The sequence below is a fragment of the Ogataea parapolymorpha genome, chromosome III, assembly GCF_000187245.1.
Source record: "Ogataea parapolymorpha DL-1 chromosome III, whole genome shotgun sequence".
NCBI classification, from domain to species: domain Eukaryota; kingdom Fungi; phylum Ascomycota; class Pichiomycetes; order Pichiales; family Pichiaceae; genus Ogataea; species Ogataea parapolymorpha.
Window position 1 is genome coordinate 621,555 of NC_027864.1, and position 16,537 is coordinate 638,091.

General features: G+C 49.1%; 9 protein-coding genes across 9 annotated transcripts; 7 read left to right on the forward strand and 2 right to left on the reverse strand.

The window, feature by feature from the left end:
- Positions 1-254: 254 nt before the first annotated feature.
- Positions 255-650, forward strand: HPODL_00515 (histone H2B; the record flags this gene model as incomplete). Its single annotated transcript, XM_014080471.1, has 1 exon — positions 255-650. The coding sequence occupies one exon, from the start codon at positions 255-257 to the stop codon at positions 648-650; it is 396 nt and encodes a 131-aa protein (XP_013935946.1).
- Positions 651-1,058: 408 nt separating this feature from the next.
- HPODL_00516 (U3 small nucleolar RNA-associated protein 8) lies at positions 1,059-3,344 on the forward strand (the record flags this gene model as incomplete). Its single annotated transcript, XM_014080472.1, has 1 exon — positions 1,059-3,344. The coding sequence occupies one exon, from the start codon at positions 1,059-1,061 to the stop codon at positions 3,342-3,344; it is 2,286 nt and encodes a 761-aa protein (XP_013935947.1).
- Positions 3,345-3,399: 55 nt separating this feature from the next.
- Positions 3,400-3,996, forward strand: HPODL_00517 (Peptidyl-prolyl cis-trans isomerase D; the record flags this gene model as incomplete). The annotated part of the gene is made up of 1 exon (XM_014080473.1): positions 3,400-3,996. One exon carries the CDS (start codon positions 3,400-3,402, stop codon positions 3,994-3,996), a length of 597 nt encoding a protein of 198 aa, XP_013935948.1.
- A 97-nt stretch (positions 3,997-4,093) lies between these two features.
- Positions 4,094-7,018, forward strand: HPODL_00518 (putative vacuolar membrane protein; the record flags this gene model as incomplete). Its single annotated transcript, XM_014080474.1, has 1 exon — positions 4,094-7,018. The coding sequence occupies one exon, from the start codon at positions 4,094-4,096 to the stop codon at positions 7,016-7,018; it is 2,925 nt and encodes a 974-aa protein (XP_013935949.1).
- Positions 7,019-7,235: 217 nt separating this feature from the next.
- HPODL_00519 (uncharacterized protein) lies at positions 7,236-8,582 on the forward strand (the record flags this gene model as incomplete). The annotated part of the gene is made up of 1 exon (XM_014080475.1): positions 7,236-8,582. The coding sequence occupies one exon, from the start codon at positions 7,236-7,238 to the stop codon at positions 8,580-8,582; it is 1,347 nt and encodes a 448-aa protein (XP_013935950.1).
- A 70-nt stretch (positions 8,583-8,652) lies between these two features.
- Positions 8,653-9,078, forward strand: HPODL_00520 (uncharacterized protein; the record flags this gene model as incomplete). Its single annotated transcript, XM_014080476.1, has 1 exon — positions 8,653-9,078. One exon carries the CDS (start codon positions 8,653-8,655, stop codon positions 9,076-9,078), a length of 426 nt encoding a protein of 141 aa, XP_013935951.1.
- Positions 9,079-9,970: 892 nt separating this feature from the next.
- HPODL_00521 (N-terminal acetyltransferase) lies at positions 9,971-12,295 on the reverse strand (the record flags this gene model as incomplete). The annotated part of the gene is made up of 1 exon (XM_014080477.1): positions 9,971-12,295. The coding sequence occupies one exon, from the start codon at positions 12,293-12,295 to the stop codon at positions 9,971-9,973; it is 2,325 nt and encodes a 774-aa protein (XP_013935952.1).
- Positions 12,296-12,410: 115 nt separating this feature from the next.
- HPODL_00522 (Uroporphyrinogen decarboxylase) lies at positions 12,411-13,490 on the reverse strand (the record flags this gene model as incomplete). The annotated part of the gene is made up of 1 exon (XM_014080478.1): positions 12,411-13,490. One exon carries the CDS (start codon positions 13,488-13,490, stop codon positions 12,411-12,413), a length of 1,080 nt encoding a protein of 359 aa, XP_013935953.1.
- A 132-nt stretch (positions 13,491-13,622) lies between these two features.
- HPODL_00523 (putative metalloprotease) lies at positions 13,623-16,520 on the forward strand (the record flags this gene model as incomplete). The annotated part of the gene is made up of 1 exon (XM_014080479.1): positions 13,623-16,520. One exon carries the CDS (start codon positions 13,623-13,625, stop codon positions 16,518-16,520), a length of 2,898 nt encoding a protein of 965 aa, XP_013935954.1.
- Positions 16,521-16,537: the final 17 nt, after the last annotated feature.

Consider the following 16,537-nt stretch of genomic DNA (forward strand, 5'->3'; position numbering starts at 1 on the left):
GTCAGACTTATATTTACACATCGATGAAAAAATCCTGGCACGCCGTAGATGTCGCGAAATTTTATAATTTCTAGACATTGGTGAGGTAAAAATTCAGAATTGTCATTTTGTAAGAGCATGTTGCGAAAAAAAAAACATGGGTGGTCCACGACCAGACCTATCTAAACAAGCGTGTTTGGAAAACTATATAAACTCGCTCGTTTGCCCATGGTAACAAACCTCTTAATTGATTTTAATTAATATCTAAACACAGAATGGCACCAAAAGCAGAAAAGAAACCAGCCTCCAAGGCACCAGCTGAGAAGAAGCCAGCCGGAAAGAAGACGGCCGCATCCTCCGATGCTAAGAAAAGAACCAAGGCCAGAAAGGAGACCTACTCCTCCTACATCTACAAGGTGCTCAAGCAAACGCATCCAGACACTGGTATTTCCCAAAAGGCCATGTCTATTATGAACTCTTTCGTGAACGACATCTTCGAGAGAATCGCATCTGAAGCTTCCAAGCTTGCTGCTTACAACAAGAAGTCCACCATCTCTGCTAGAGAGATCCAGACTGCTGTGAGATTGATCTTGCCAGGTGAATTGGCTAAGCACGCCGTTTCTGAAGGTACTAGAGCTGTCACCAAGTACACTTCTGCTACTTCTGCTTAAGTTTAACGTTTATTTTGCGATCGGGAATTGTAACTTGTTCATCAAGTTTTCTGTTTAGGGTGTATATTAGTAACGGATTTACTGTTCATATGAGCATTAGTAATTGAGTAACCGGGGAGTCTTTCACATTATTGTCAGACACATTTAATAGATCAGTATTTTAATTTCATTATACTATCAGTTATATGCTTGAGAGTCTGAACCACACTCCAATTTGGTTATTTTTCCTGATATTTTTAGCCGTCTGCATAGTACAAGCTAACATAGTATACTTGACCAATTGGCTGCTTGTAGTCTGTTAGTATGTTCCTTGTCGTTACAATTAGATAACGGCCACAACAATTTATATGTCGCAGTGCACAGATGCGGATTGAAATAAAAAAAAATTTACCAAAAAATATTTCAATCATGTCTGTCGCATTATGGGACCCATTCATGGTGACGCAGCTGCCCCGGCTGCCGTCGAAGACAAGCGCAGCTTCTCCATGTGTGATATCCAACATAGAATCTCCGCTATCGACGCAATTTGACTTTGGAGTCAGTGGCTCATTCATTGGCACCTACATCACCAAACCTACTCCCAAGCTGATCTGGTCGTATTCGCTGTCTCCACAAGCGCGCGTGGAATGTCTCGACTCATTCACATTTGAGGAGGCCGCAGATAGAGAGGAGTCAAGACTTTTCCTTGCGGGAATAAACGAGAGAAAGAAGAGCTATATGAGAATAATCACTTACGGACGTCCCAAGAACGAGTCTGAGGACGATAAAAACACATCCGAGAGCTTGTCCTTGTACAACGAGGAGGAGAGAAACACAGTTGAGCCAGAAGGATTGAAAGAAGTGCGCACCAAAGACGTGGTGTTGAAGGAAGATTTAATAGGGATCAAGCTTTCCAGCAACGGAAGAAACGCATACACACTTAGTAAGAACGGGTCTATTTGCATCTGGGCGATTAAGCTCGAGGATGAAATTGAGGAGGAAGTGATTTTTGAGCTGGAGTCCGGCAAGAAGAGAAATATTATCTACCACTGCTTTATTTCTACCGAAGAGCTTCAAATTGAAAAATCTGAGAATGTTGAGAGCCTGCTGTTGACGGTTGAGCAATCTACAGGAGGATTGAGTGTGCGGGTCTATGCTATTGAAGGATCACGTATTTTAGAGATTTCCGACTCGATGGTGGAACTGCACACGTCAGACAGCGCCCAGTTCTGCTATGATCCGGCAGGCAAGCTGTTGATTCTGGAAAATGACGAAAAAATGACGCTCCATGTGTACTCGATCCCGTTCACGAGAAAGTTGAAGCAGATTGAGCTCATCAGAATTTTTGACAAGGAATTTCCCGAACAGCCCATTTCCATCTGCCCTGCTTCCACCAACAGAGTCCTTGTTTCCAAGGGCAGCACCATTTCTTTGGTGGACATCCAATTTGAGGCTTTGCTTGGCTCCATCGACCTTTATTCCAAGTCTAAGGAAAACACCAGCAAACCTCCCAGAACAGCCACCCTCCAGACGTGTGTGACTGTAAAAGGCAACAGTTTGAAGAGTAGAGAAACTTTTGCTCTGGTGCTTTTGAAGAGCCCCAAAGACAATTTCACCTCTCTTCAGTATATCTCTGTTGATGTTGGGCTCGGAAGGCTGTCCAATGTTCTTGGAAAAGGAATCAAGAGCTCATCACAGACCAAATTTGCTGGATATCCAGCTTTGGTGAATAAAAGCGAGTTCAAGTCCAGCACAAAGGAAAACAGCTCGTTACAGACCAGAGCCAGCCAGCTGAGCAGCGCCGCCAAGCACGTTTTCAAAACTCTGGAGCAACTGAAAAAAGACGGCCGGTTCGACGAGCTGGAGACCCAGTTGGTTGGCTACTTGAAAAATATTGACGAGGCCGATGTAGCAGGGTCAAAACTCCAGCAGCAGCCATTTATGGTGTACGAGGCCGACAAAGATAGAGTGGTGGACCCGGAGTTTGTCCGCCAGGCGCTTTTGTTGCTTTTCGAAGTGAAGGACGGTTCCCTGCAATTGCCCGTTTATGTTGCTGAAAACTCGCTCACGTATCTTCTCACGCACCCGCTATTTCCAGCAGAGTACACTCCGGGTCTGCTTAAGACTCTGATGGAGTCCCCAAGATTGATGCGGCAGGCAATAGTGACATGTCCGAACATCCCCTGCTGCGATCTGATCGAGCTACTGAGTCTCGTCGCAGACGAAGAAGTGTTCAAAGACATCATTTCCCGGTTGTTAGAGGAGTTCTCCAGTGATACAATTACGCAGGAGACCGCCAAGATGCTCAAAAATGGCGCTGCTGTGGACTTGGATGCGATCATTGCGCGGATCCTGAAATTGAACTACGGCTACCAGATTCTCAACAACTTCATCGACTCGGATGGACTGGTGTTGAGTCTGCACTATTCGAAGAACCAGACCCAGCTGTCGAAGCTGATTGCCAAAACACAGAAGAAAGTGGACGCTTTGGTCACAGACACACAGCTGCTCACTCTCGTGACACAGTCCCTGTCGATAGCCGAGCATACTACCAAGAAGAAGCACAAGAAACGGAAGGACGTTGAGATCAACAACAGTTCGATCGTCGAGGAGACGACGAACCTCGACTCGCTGCTGCCACTGGGAAACGGCCTGGCGAAAAAAGACCACGGCCGCAGAATTCCAATCTACTCGGTCGAAAAACTCAATATATAGAGCAAAAAAATATCTTGAGTAATTTGTCAAGTATTATTTTTGAACCCGTGGAGCTATGAAGTTTCCGCTAGCATTTCTGTTCTTCTTTTTGTGCACAGTCATGGCCCAGCAGTCTCCAAAGATCACACACACCGTTTACTTTGACATCACAGAGGGCGAGGGAGAAGACGCCCACCACCTCGGCCGCATTGTCCTTGGTCTATTTGGCGAGGTGGTGCCAAAGACAGTCGAGAATTTCTACCAATTGGCCATTTCCGACGACCCTAAGTTGGGCTACAAGGGATCCAAGTTCCACAGAGTCATTCCTAACTTTATGATTCAAGGAGGTGACTTCACTCGAGGCGACGGAACCGGAGGCAAATCGATCTACGGGGCTAAGTTCGAGGACGAGAACTTTGAGCTCAAGCACGAGGGCCCAGGCTATCTGTCAATGGCAAATGCAGGGAAAGACACCAACGGCTCGCAATTCTTCATCACCACCGTGAAAACGCCATGGCTTGACGGAAAGCACGTGGTCTTCGGTAAGGTGCTCGACGGAATGGACACGGTCAAGCTCATTGAGTCCACCAAGACAGGTTTCCAGAATCGTCCTGTCCGGCCGATTGTCATCTCGGACGCAGGCGAAATCAAAGTCACCAAAGACGAGCTGTAGAGGTGTGGCTTGATGTCTTCGTCCTCACGTCGCCTTACGTAATCACCAAATTTTATTTGAGGCCCTATTTTCTGTAAATATTTCATCTTTCGCTTGCATGTCTGCATACAACAGCTCGTTGCCCAAGGCGATTGCGAGCCCCAGGGCCGCCCAGTCGCCCGGCTATGGTATGAGGCAGTCTGTGACTACCGACACCCATCTTGGCCGCAGCTTTGTGTACTCGAGCTTTAGGCCTGATCTGAATTCTCCATTGAATTCTGTGAATGCTGCTGTGCATTCGTCCAGTTCGATCAACGAAACGTCTGTTGGGCTAGCAGATGTTGGAGTTGACGACACAGAGGAGTTTTCGTACTACGTTGACGACCCAAACACGCCTCCTGAACGCTATGCAGAAGACTACACCCCATTGCTGGCTGAAGATCACGTTAAAAACGATTTTCATGCCGCCTCCACGTATACAGACGACTATCCGGCATTCAGTGGCGACGAGGAAGCACAGAGACAGATTGCAAACACCTCTTTTGACATCGCTGCGTACAATAAGTACGACCATACTGGAGATGGACGTGCTGCTAGCACGGGCGTGTGGCAGGCAGTGCAGACCCTGCGGACGGCCGATTCCCGCACACTGGTTCGCGAGTGTTTGGTGAAGCCGGTCAAGTATCTGCCGGCTGTCTTTTTGGGCACCTTGCTCAATATTCTAGACGGTTTGAGCTACGGCATGATTCTTTTTCCAATTGGAGAGAGCATGTTCAGCCAGATGGGCGCGCACGGGCTGTCCATGTTTTATGTCTCGACGATTATCTCGCAGCTGGTGTACTCTTTGGGAGGCTCTGCGTTCAAGTCCGGGATCGGCTCAGAAATGATCGAGGTGACACCCTTTTTCCACCAGATGGGTATTAGCATCATGACCAGCTTAGGCGACGACCAGGATGCGGTTTTGGCCACCACGATAGTCACGTATGCGCTCTCGGCGATGGTGACGGGACTGGTGTTCTTTGTGCTTGGAAAATGCCGTCTTGGCCGTCTTGTTGGGTTTTTTCCACGCCATATCCTGGTTGGTTGCATAGGGGGTGTTGGCTATTTTTTGGTGGTCACCGCCATCGAGGTCTCATCCCGGCTGGAAGGCGGCCTTGAATACAACCTGCCCACGCTGCGCTACCTGCTGCAACCGCTATCGTTCTGCCAGTGGTTCGTTCCGCTGGCTCTGGCCGCCGTGCTGGTGGTCATCCAACACTACAACTCCAGTGCGCTAATAGTGCCGCTGTATTTCATTGTCGTGTTCGTCGTCTTTCACGTGATCGTGTACTTCGTGCCCTCATGGGACCTACAGGACGCCAGGGACTACGGTTGGGTTTTTTCTGCGCCGCAGACCGATACCCCGTGGTACTCTTTTTACAGCTTCTACAAATTTGACCGTGTCAGCTGGTGGGCCGTGCTGCACCAGGTCCCAACGATGCTGGCGCTCACGTTCTTTGGCATTTTGCACGTGCCAATCAACGTGCCTGCGCTTGCGGTCACCGTGGAGATGGACGAGTTTGACGTGGACCGCGAGCTCATGGCGCACGGGCTGTCGAACGCGCTCTCAGGGCTCTGTGGTAGCATCCAGAATTATCTGGTGTACACCAACTCGGTGCTTTTCATTCGGGCGGGCGCAGACTCGCGCCTCAGCGGCGTGATGCTCGCCATGGCCACCACCGGTGTGATGTGGGCGGGCCCGGTCATAATAGGGTACATCCCCGTGGCTGTTGTGGGAGCGCTAATTTATCTACTTGGCTACGAGCTGCTTAAGGAGGCGCTCTACGACACAAAGGGCAAGCTCAGAAAATTCGAGTACTTCACCATCGTGATGATCGTGCTCACCATGGGCGCCTGGGACTTTGTGTACGGAATCCTGGTGGGCGTTCTGCTGGCATGTCTGTCGTTTGTCGTCGAGGCGGCGCGAAAGCCCGTCGTTTCTGGCATCTACACGGGCGAGTACGCGCGGTCGATAGTTGTGCGCCACCCGAAACAGCAGGAGTTCCTCAAGGACGTGGGGAAACAGATCTACGTGATGAAATTACAGGGGTCTCTATTTTTCGGCTCGATTGGCGGGCTCGAGGAAAAAGTGCGTGCGCGGTTCGAGAACCGCACGTTTGCCAGAGAGCCAATCAAGTACCTCATTCTCGACATGAACAACGTGCAAAGCATCGACTTCTCTGCCGTCGAGGGTTTCCGTCGGATCCGCAACCTCGTCATCGAGAAAGACTCGTACATGATTATCTCCTCTGTGACCGACAAGTCTGCGATTGTCGAGGCTCTCAAGGATTCTGGTCTCTGGGAGACCAGTGAGCACCACGAGCGTATCCAGCTGTTCAGCAACCTGAACACGGCGCTCGAATGGTGCGAGAACATTTTTTTGGAAGCATACAAGGAGCTGGGCAGAAGACCGCGGAAACTGACCGTCCCCACGCCGCAACTGGTCGAAACCATGATGTCTGGGTCGCCGCGGTACGCCCACGTGATGCGTGCGGCGCGTAAGACTCTGGACTTCGAGTCGCACAGACGTCGGCTCTCCATCTCGACGAACTCCAAGAACCCGCTGACTCTTGTCTCTACAGCCATGCAGGGAATTAGCGAGGCACGCGACGACCAGTTCTGGAGCCGGCTGGTTCCGTACCTGACGCGCCAAGAACTCGCAGCTAACCAGGTTGTCTACGAAAAGCACCTCAACCAGCCTTGTCTCTATTTTGTCGAATCTGGCATGATCGGCTACGACATCTGCTTCAACAACCTCAAGTTCTGTCTCAACAGCTGGGTACTGCCGCTCACCATCTTTGGAGATCTCGTTAAGACCCAAAGCGACCGCGTGGTGCGCTACTACTCCAACACTGAGAGCGTCGTTTGGAAGCTCGACGAGCCAAGTATCAACAAGCTTAGACGCCAGGACCACGACCTGTACGAGGAGCTTCTCGCAGTGAGTCTGCGGCTCTTCACCAGCAAGCTGGACTCTATTTCTTCTAATATTCTCGTGAGCTCATAGACATAGTGAAAATAAATAAATATAAACAGGAGCTACCTTTCTGTTTGTGAAATTTGGCTCTGCTGACACAGCACACTTGCGCGTTGAGCAGAGACATCTCCTTGCTGTGAAAACCGTGTGTTTTGTGCCATTCTAGCCTTTCTATGTCGTTGCTAGTCAATCACACCTCGCACCACATATCATTTTGGATATGCTCGGACTGATAAATATCTTATTCATGGAGACCCTACTCGCAGTCAACAGTATCGATTCCGGCGTTTCCGTTGGGCCCAGCCAGCTTGGTGGGCTTGGACTATTTGTAGACAAGGACACAGATGGCGAGATTCTCAGAATTGGCCGTCAACACATCTACAGCATCTACACCTGTCTAGAGCTCAGTCAAAAGCTGGAGAACCAGACTCAAGCCCCGGTGATCAGGTCGCTTCTGGGCTTCTATTGCAACGGCCCGCCTAATGAGACCAGAATACTGATTTGCTACATGGTTGGCTTTGAGGTTCTTCGCCGGTTGGGCAAGCTGGAGGGATTCAAGGAGCTCCAAAAGTACTTGGATATTTTATTGAGCACAGAAATCGATAATTTATGGCAGGACGAGGAGCCTCTTTTGGAGAGTTATTATGAGTTGGAGCCGGGAAACTCTCTCGTGAACGCCACGTTGCTGGAGAAACAAAGCGACGAGGTTGAAGAACTGTCGAAGTATATTTTCGAGACGTGGAGAGTGACTTTACAAGAGCATGAGATCCGGCAGCTCGTAGCTGCGATCCGTTCACGGACGCTGGAAGTCCCCAGAAAAATCAGTGACGACGAGTTCTCGGTCGATATCACGCTGGTTCCGCTTCTGGACTTTGCCAACCACGACAACTCCAAACAGAATGCCTATTTTGATCTCGATCCAGAAACAGACGAGGTCGTCCTACTTGCCAAACGACCGCTCTCTGGTGGCTCTGAGATACTCATCAGCTACACTCCAGTTGAAGAGATGACACAGATGTTCGTCACGTACGGATTCTATCCTCGCTCGGACGGTTTGAAGGTGGTGGATGTGCCTTTCTGGGGTTACTACCATTTCGACCAGTCTGAGGAGCTGGCCCAATACGTTTTCCAGCAGCGGCAGCCGACGAACCTGCAGTTTGTGCTGGAGTATGCGGACGGTCAGCTGGTGGATCTGTTCCTCAATATGGCGTCGAATTACAGTTTTGCAGGGCTCATTGGCACGGATGACGTGCCGACTGTGATGGAAAATGCATCCGAGGAGCAGATCGACGCGGCGTTAAGTGCGTTGTTGCGAGTGGTAGAGTCGTTCTTCAAGGAGCGGGTCGAGCACCTCGAGAAGTTTGCGAAATTCTGCGACGACTACGAGGCAGAAAATGGCACTAAAAATATCAGGCAGCTGGTGCAATTCCAGCTGGAACTGTACAACAAATATCTGGACAAGATGCAGCAACTTGTGCCTCAAGCGGGCTCAGATTCATTATATGACCTGATTATGATCGATGGAGACGAGTGGGTCGAGTATCGTCTACCGCCAGTGTACAATTTTGTCACTAGGAAGCTGGCACGGCATTAAATTAAAATTTAGGTCACGATTTATATATATAATTTTTTTTGACACAATTGTGGCTTCCTTATAAACACAAATGTCAGATATAAGACCAGTTTATTCAACGGGCCGCGGAGGCGCAGGCAACGTGGTGCACCAGTCGGCAGCCGATGAGGTTGTTGTGCCGCACGAGACTCGCAGCTCTTTCAAACAGGACGAACACGGCAAATTCCATTACCCCACAGGCAGGGGAGGTGCTGGCAACGTGACGGAGCTGGAGGCTGTTCCCAGCCCGCGCGAGGACCCTGCTGCCATCAAAGAGGAGCTGAGCCCTGTGTTTTCTACAGGACGAGGCGGCGCCGGAAACAAAGTGCACGTCAAGGGGCCAACAACCATTGAACAGGAGATGGAACAGCAGTTGTCGCCGGTCCACACGGCGGAGAGCGCAAAGAAGAAAGTCTCGTCGTCCGCTGGCAAGAACAGCAGTGGCATTTTTGGCAAACTCAAGAAAATTTTTAAATGAACGTGATGACTAGTTGTGGAATGAACAGTGATCTATCGAGATTGTGCGATCAGCAGTATGAACAATGTTGATCTATATGTGATAAATAAGCTGTCTGTCCAGCGAACATTCTGGCCAGACAGATAATAAATACGGTATTCCTGAAGTGGTAGCTTTTCCTCCTAGTGCTCGTGCAGCCCAACCCAGTGTCTCCAGTCGTGTTTGGCTCGGTACAGCATCCAGAACCACATTGTTGCCCCGAGAGCAGTGGCAGTGTACCGGTAGATTGGGGGAACGTGGGGCACGGGGGCTCCCGAATGTTTGATGTATTTGGCCGTCATGAGGGGAAGAATAAATACGTAAATTAGGGCTGTGTCCTCCAGAAAATTAAAGCTTCAAAAATATATTTCCTACATGTCTTCTTGGTTGGGCAGAGTTCGGCTTGCGGACGAGGAGCAACAGGAGCCGTCTTCGTGGTGGCAGTCTGAATCGTTCAGTCTGTCATACTTTGAGCGCATGGCGCTGTTTGCCGTGACGCTGTGCGGCTCGTTTGTCTGTTACGGCCTGTGTCTTATTTTACTGCCCTTGTTGTCACTCAAGCCACGCAAGTTTGCACTATTGTGGACTTTGGGCTCGATATTGTTTCTCACCTCATTTGCGTTTATGAACGGATTCAACAGTTTCGCCAAACACCTGATTTCCAAGGAGCGATTATGGTTCACCATCTCCTTTATCGGCTCCATAGTGGCTACTCTGTGGTTCTGTCTTGTGTGGAAGTACACTCTAGTTGTTCTTATATGTGGAGTCGTGCAATTGCTCGCCTCAATCGCCTATACAGTGAGCTACTTCCCCTACGGCCGACAGGGACTCAATTTGACGGGCTCTGCTGCTAGAGCACAGCTAGACAACTGGATCAATAGCTGAGCTGGACAATGCTGACCAAACCCCGCGAGTACGGATCCAACTTCTCCTTGATTTCAGACAGCCGCGTCTGGAACACAGTCTCGTTCATACGGGCAAGAACAAGTCCCGTTTCAAGGTCATTGGCACTAAAATACGTCTCCAGTAGGTAGGCGGTATCGGCCTTACCAAAATTCTTCATCAGACCCACAGACACGATTTTTTTGATCGTGTCGGGTGTCGACTCTGCGAGGTGGTTGCGCAGCTGGTCCACCATGTATCCAATGAAGGGATTGTGTTTATCCAGTGCCAGGAGTTTGTTCAATGATTGCAGACATAGGACGTATTTTTTCAGCTGGAAGTTGACTCTGAAATTGAAAATCTGTGTGAAGATACCGTCCTGCTGGTGCAATAGTGCTTGCTGCTTCACAAGAATATCCAGCTTCTCGTCCCGGATGATTTCCTTGAGCGCTTTTTCGCCAAACACGTCATCATCCTCTGCAACAGATTGAGAATACTGCACTAGCTCCTCTCTTTTCCTGATCTCCTCTTTTTTGAGCTTCTTGTGCACATGCTCGGTCGTGAACAACTCCTTGTGGCGTATTGCTTCCAGGATAGTCTCGCTCAAGCCATCCAGAATACGGTTATACATCGGCTGATCGAACAAGTTGTCTGCCCAGTTGATCATGGTCAGATACGCTCTTGGAGTACCCTTTCGCATGCAATAGTGATGGAAGTCGACCTGGTCGTCGTAAAAGTCTTCGAAGATTTTGGTCAAGCTTATGTATCTTTTGAAGGCAAGACCCAGGTTCGTCTTGGCCTCGGTATCGTTATGCTCACCCAGAGCCTTTCTATATTTTCTCAGGTAGCTTTCTGCACTCTCCACAATGAACCAGATAGATTGCATCAAATGCAAGTCTCTCAGGCCGTTAGGACTGTCATCGTTCTTCGTGAAGACGGAGATCGTGTCAATAGCTTTGTGAACGTTATCGGCACGCAAATAATACTTGGTGGTCTTGGTGTTGATAAATCTATCCTGAAGGTCTAGTTTGAGTCCTTCGTTCATCACGAGAGCCGCCTGGTCCAGCTCGTTCATCCTTTTATAAATACGTGCCTTGAGGATGTACAACTCGACCAGTGTAGGAGTGTGATTGATCGCCAGCTCAATCATCTTTAGAGCCTCTGAGTAGCTTCCAACGTGGTAGTGGTGCTGAGCCAGGAAATAAGCTGTCCAGCAGTAGGTCAATGGCTGGTCTTGGATCGTTTCAAAAAATTCAGACACAATGGAATAAATGGTGGCAGCATGCGAATTATTTTTGTACAGTGGCTTGACGTTAACAAATGTCGAGGGAACACCACGTTTCAGCTGGCCAAGCACGTAATTTTTGGCCTTTTGCTTGAACTCGTCGCCTGCCAGGAAAGTGAGCGGAATGAAATGAGGAGGGTCGGACTTCGGGTAGAATGAGGCCAGTTTCTCATACAACGCGAGCCTCACACGCGGAGAGTTGCGCACTCCCAGAGCATCCTCCAACTGGTAGTAGTACTTGGCGTTGTCTGGGTTTCTTTTGAGCAGCATCCGGTACACCAACGATGCCTCCTTTTTCCTATCTAATTTCATGAGGTAGTCCGCCCTTTTCTCTAACAACGACAGACCGTCAAGGACCATATTTGTGGCTTCGATCCGGTCCAAGTCCTTCAAGGCGGCTTCGTAGTCACCCATCTGGGCAATAACGTCGTTTCTATAAAGCAGACACTCCGAGTGCTCGAAGTAATCGCTTTCCTGCAATTTGTCGCTAATTAATTCTTCAATACGGCCAAGCACTTTTTCGGCATTTGCCAGATCGCCGTGCAGCTGATGTGCAACGGCAGACGCCGTCCAGTTAGCTCGGTAGCCAGGCTGATCCTCGAGGTAGCCAAGTCTGGATTTCGGCAAATTCTTGAAGTCTCGTATCTGGCTCTGCATGGAGCTGAGATCACGCAAAATGCTTTTGTTTGTGGAGCCGTGGTCCATCGCAGCCTGGTACCATTTAGCGGCCTCTTTATAGTTTTTAACCGCCCTGTAGTAAATACCCGCAATGTGGTTCACCACGTTGTTTGTACTGTCCTTGTCCAAGGCCCTGGAGATGTACGATTCTGCAGATGCCTTGTCCGTATCCGAGTAGTACAGGGCAAGTCCTTTCAGAGCGAGACTCTCCGCGTGATGCGGGTTCTTCTTCAGAACGCCATCAATCACCTTCAAAGACTTCTTGTACTGCTTAGAGTCGTACAGCTTGAGGGCCTCGCGAAATTGGTTTTCCTCCTTGCTGGCCGTGGGGCGATAATTCGCAGTCTTGGACATTTGAAAATAAAAAATGTTAAATGGACAATTTTATGAAAAGTTCGGAAATGTCATGGTTACCATTTATTAATTATTTTATCTAGATTACATCCTGCTGATTTTGCCCGCCATTTTGCTACAACTTGCCAATGCGATGACACTCCTCCAGGAAGAACCTGATCTGCTCAGGGTCCATGAATGGGTGTGTTCCATGGCCAAAGTTGATGATGTAGTTCTTTTTTCCTCCTCCAAATCCTTTGATCATCTCCTCGGTCTTGCGCCTGATGGTCTCACGCGATCCGTACATCACGCAGGGATCCAGGTTTCCCTGAAGGGCGACCCTGCCATTAACCACCTTGACAGCCTCTTCCGGTTCGTACAGCCAATCAAGAGAGACAACGTCGTAGCCCGACTCACACAGCTCATCTAAAGCGTAGAACGAGCCCTTGGCAAAGACGGTGAGTGGAATCTTTTCAGTAATTCCCAGTTCCTTCAACCTCAACGGCAACTTCTGCGAAATTTGGCGTAGATATGGCAGCGAAAACTCCCTGAAATCTGCCGGACTCAGCTCTCCGCCCCAGCTCTCAAAAACTTGCAACATCTGTGCTCCCGCCTTCACCTGGAGTGCAAGAAACTCCACTGCCACATCTGTGATCATTTGAAGCAACTTGTGAGAGGCCTCTGGGTACTTGAAAAGCCACTCCTTGACAAAACGATATATTTTTGATCCTCCTCCCTCAATCATGTAGCACATCAAGGTCCATGGGGCACCGCAAAAACCCAACAGCGGGACACGCCCCTGGAGCTTGATTCTCGTAGTGGTGATAGAGGTAAAAGCCCAGTGCAGCTCCTTGGCGACGTCTGTGTTTTTGTGCAACCTGTTGAGGTCCTCTGGCACCCTGAGCGGATCCGTAAAACGGGGTCCCACCTTATCCACCATTTGAACGTCCATGCCCATTGCCTGGGGAATGACAAGAATGTCGCTGAAAATGATCGCGGCGTCGATCAGGCCGTCGAAGTGGTCGATCGGCTGGATGGTGATGGCAGACGCGATCTCGGGGTCTCTGCAGGTCTCGAAGAAATCGCGATTGCCTTTGACCTCGTGGTACTCCGGTAGGTACCGGCCAGCCTGACGCATAAGCCACACGGGTGGTCTCTCAACAGCTTCACCTCGCGCAGCTCTCAGAATCAAATCGTTCTTCAATGGGGGAAACATGGAGGATGCTGATTTTTCGGTTTGATTTTTTCTTTGGACTGGCCCCGTGGCGCATGCAGGCAGTGAAATGTGGCTAAAAGCAACATAAATAAATAATATATATTAAACAAGCCATACTGAAATTAGGAAGCAATGTCTCAAGAACCTGGGAGAATCACCAAATTCATCCAGTCCACCTTTGGGTTTAGGAAAACTACCTTGACGGCATTGGTGATAATCTCGTACATTGCTACCATCCTTGTCAATCTATATTTCGATAAAGTCTCCCTCACTCCCCCAGAGCCTGCTCCACGGATACTGAGCACGGCGTGGTTGGACCTGCAAACTATCTCAACCCATTTCCATCCATACACATCCCACGCTAATGATGATGTCCATGACTATTTGCTGGAAAGAATCTCTACCATTTGCGCAAGGAAAAGCTATATGGAGGTTGATGACGACTATGACAAACTGAAATTCATGGTGAACCAGCAGGACGTCTTTGACCCAGAGTCACTTGCAAACAGAATTATCTACTTTGAAAGCGGCAACATTTTGGTGAAAATTGAGGGCAAAAGCCCCGCTTTGCCTGGTATTCTGGTAAGCTCCCATTACGACTCTGTGCCGACAGCCTATGGTGCCACCGACGACGGAATGGGCGTGGCATCCATGTTGGGCATCCTCGAACATTATTCTTCAGATGAGACTGACCAGCCTGAACGAACTATCATTTTCAATTTCAACAACGACGAGGAGTTCGGGCTGTTGGGAGCAGAAGCGTTCATGAAACATAAGTGGGCCAAACTCGTGAAATATTTCGTCAATTTGGAGGGAACAGGAGCGGGAGGAAAGGCAATCTTGTTTAGAAGCACCGATGTGGGAGTGCTCAGCTACTATTCTGCCGCAAGCAGACCATTTGCCAACTCTTTATTTCAACAGGGTTTCCAGAGCGGTCTCATCAAGTCCCAGACGGACTACAAAGTTTACGCTGAGAACGGTCTACGCGGTGTTGACATTGCCTTCTACAAGCCGAGATCCTTGTACCACACGTTGCGGGACTCCATTACTGGCACCTCTTTGGGATCGCTCTGGCACATGGAGATCAATGCCCTGAACCTCGTGGACGCTTTGGCAAACGAAAATACACAAATTAGTGATGATACTTCCCAAGCGGTGTTTTTTGACATTCTCGGCAAGTTCTTCTTCTACTGCTCTGTCAACACTCTCTATGTTCTGGACATTTTCATTGTGAGCATTGTGCCGATAATCACCATCATTTGTGTGCTCATTGTTGCCAGAAGAGGAACTTGGTACGTTGAGTTCGGTAGGGGCTGGCTGAGATACCCAATCAGTTTGCTAGCATCCTACGCATTGACTACATTCGTGTCGAAATACCTCTATCTGAATGACCCGGTCCTTCTTTCGAACGATTATATCTCTCCGTTATTGGCCTTAACATCTTTGAACCTACTGTGCAACTACTTGATTTTGAACTTCCTTGCTTGGCTGCGGCCTGTCCACGACCAGAAACTGGTCTGTTTGCTTGAGTTGAATATGATTTTGTGGATCGGGGCGATTTGGATGACAATGAAGGAAAAACAAGAGCACAATGTTGCAGGATACAGTATAACAATTGTGCACTTACTGGTGTCTGTGTCGTCGATATTTGGCCTGATCGGGCTGATAGTTAAAAGGAGAGCTCCTCGCTACAGAAAAACAATAAAACCAAGAATTTATGGATCGAGCGAGGAGGAGCAGCATCACTCTGATAATGAAAACAGCTCTCCAGCAGAGACAATTCCGGAATCCAACGACTCGGAGAATCAGCCTTTGCTGCCGGCAGAGAACTCATCCAATAACAACAACTCCACCATAGTGATCATAGAACACGAGTCAGAGGAAACGTACCAGCAGAAACTCAAACACGCGGCACTGCAATCGTTCTCCTATGACTGGTCGATTCAGTTCCTTATTTTAGTGCCATTGTCGATCTTTCTGATCTACACAAATGGTGAATTGGTTTTACAAGCCCTGAATCAGACTGTGCAGGAATCCTCGTACTTCGGCAAGGTCACAATGCAAATTCTTGTTGGGGTGGCCGTCAGTCTCGGCGTTCCCGTGACCCCATTCATCCACAAGCTTAATGTCGCACTGGTACTATTCCTTACTGCCGTGTTGTTGGTGTGCTCTACGGTGTCATACTTTGAAACCCCTTACTCTTATACCAACCCATTGAAGCTACGCTTTTTGCAGAGTATTGACGAGACTTCGAAGGTGCCACTAGTCAATCTCTTTGGCCGCGCTGGCTACATTGAGCCGATGCTTCGGGATCTTCCTTCGCTGAAAGACAGTGGGAGCGCTATTAGCTGCACTATCAACAATGATTCAGGAACGGAGCGTTGTCAGTATGAGGGCCCTCGTCCCTACCTTCTGGATGGAACCAGTGCGGATAACGAGTTTGCGCATTATTTGAGTGTCCAAGTTGTTAATAATTCGAATAATGGCGACGTTGTGGACAACTACACGCCAGTGGAGGTGGATTTCCTCATCAACGTGCAAGACAACAGAAACTGCATTTTACGGTTCAACTCGTCCAACTACGACTCGCTCAAGTCCCCTCATTCGGAAAAAATGGTTTCACCAGTCAAGTTGGTTACTCTGTATGTGGACGGATACCAATCTGTGCCGTTGTCTTCTGTTCCTTCTGGCTATTCGACCGATGAGGCCGGCAACCACCGCTTCAAGACAATGAAAGGTATTGACGAGATCCAGCTGCACAAACTCAACTGGACGCAGCCATACTACCACGTTGGTCTACAATGGCTGCGCACTGCCTTTGATGACGATGAGGACATCGATAAGAGTACACAATTGGGTGTGTCTGTGTCATGCTACTGGGGAGAGTACGACGAGGAAGTCCGTGTCGACGACCACAAAGTCCGCAAGGTCAGGGCTCTGGACGAGCTGATCCAGTACTCGCCGCGCCATGTGGTCTACAGCAATCTGGAACGTGGATTGGTGGAGATTAATGCGCATGTAATTCTTTAGGGTATCAAAATAAAATA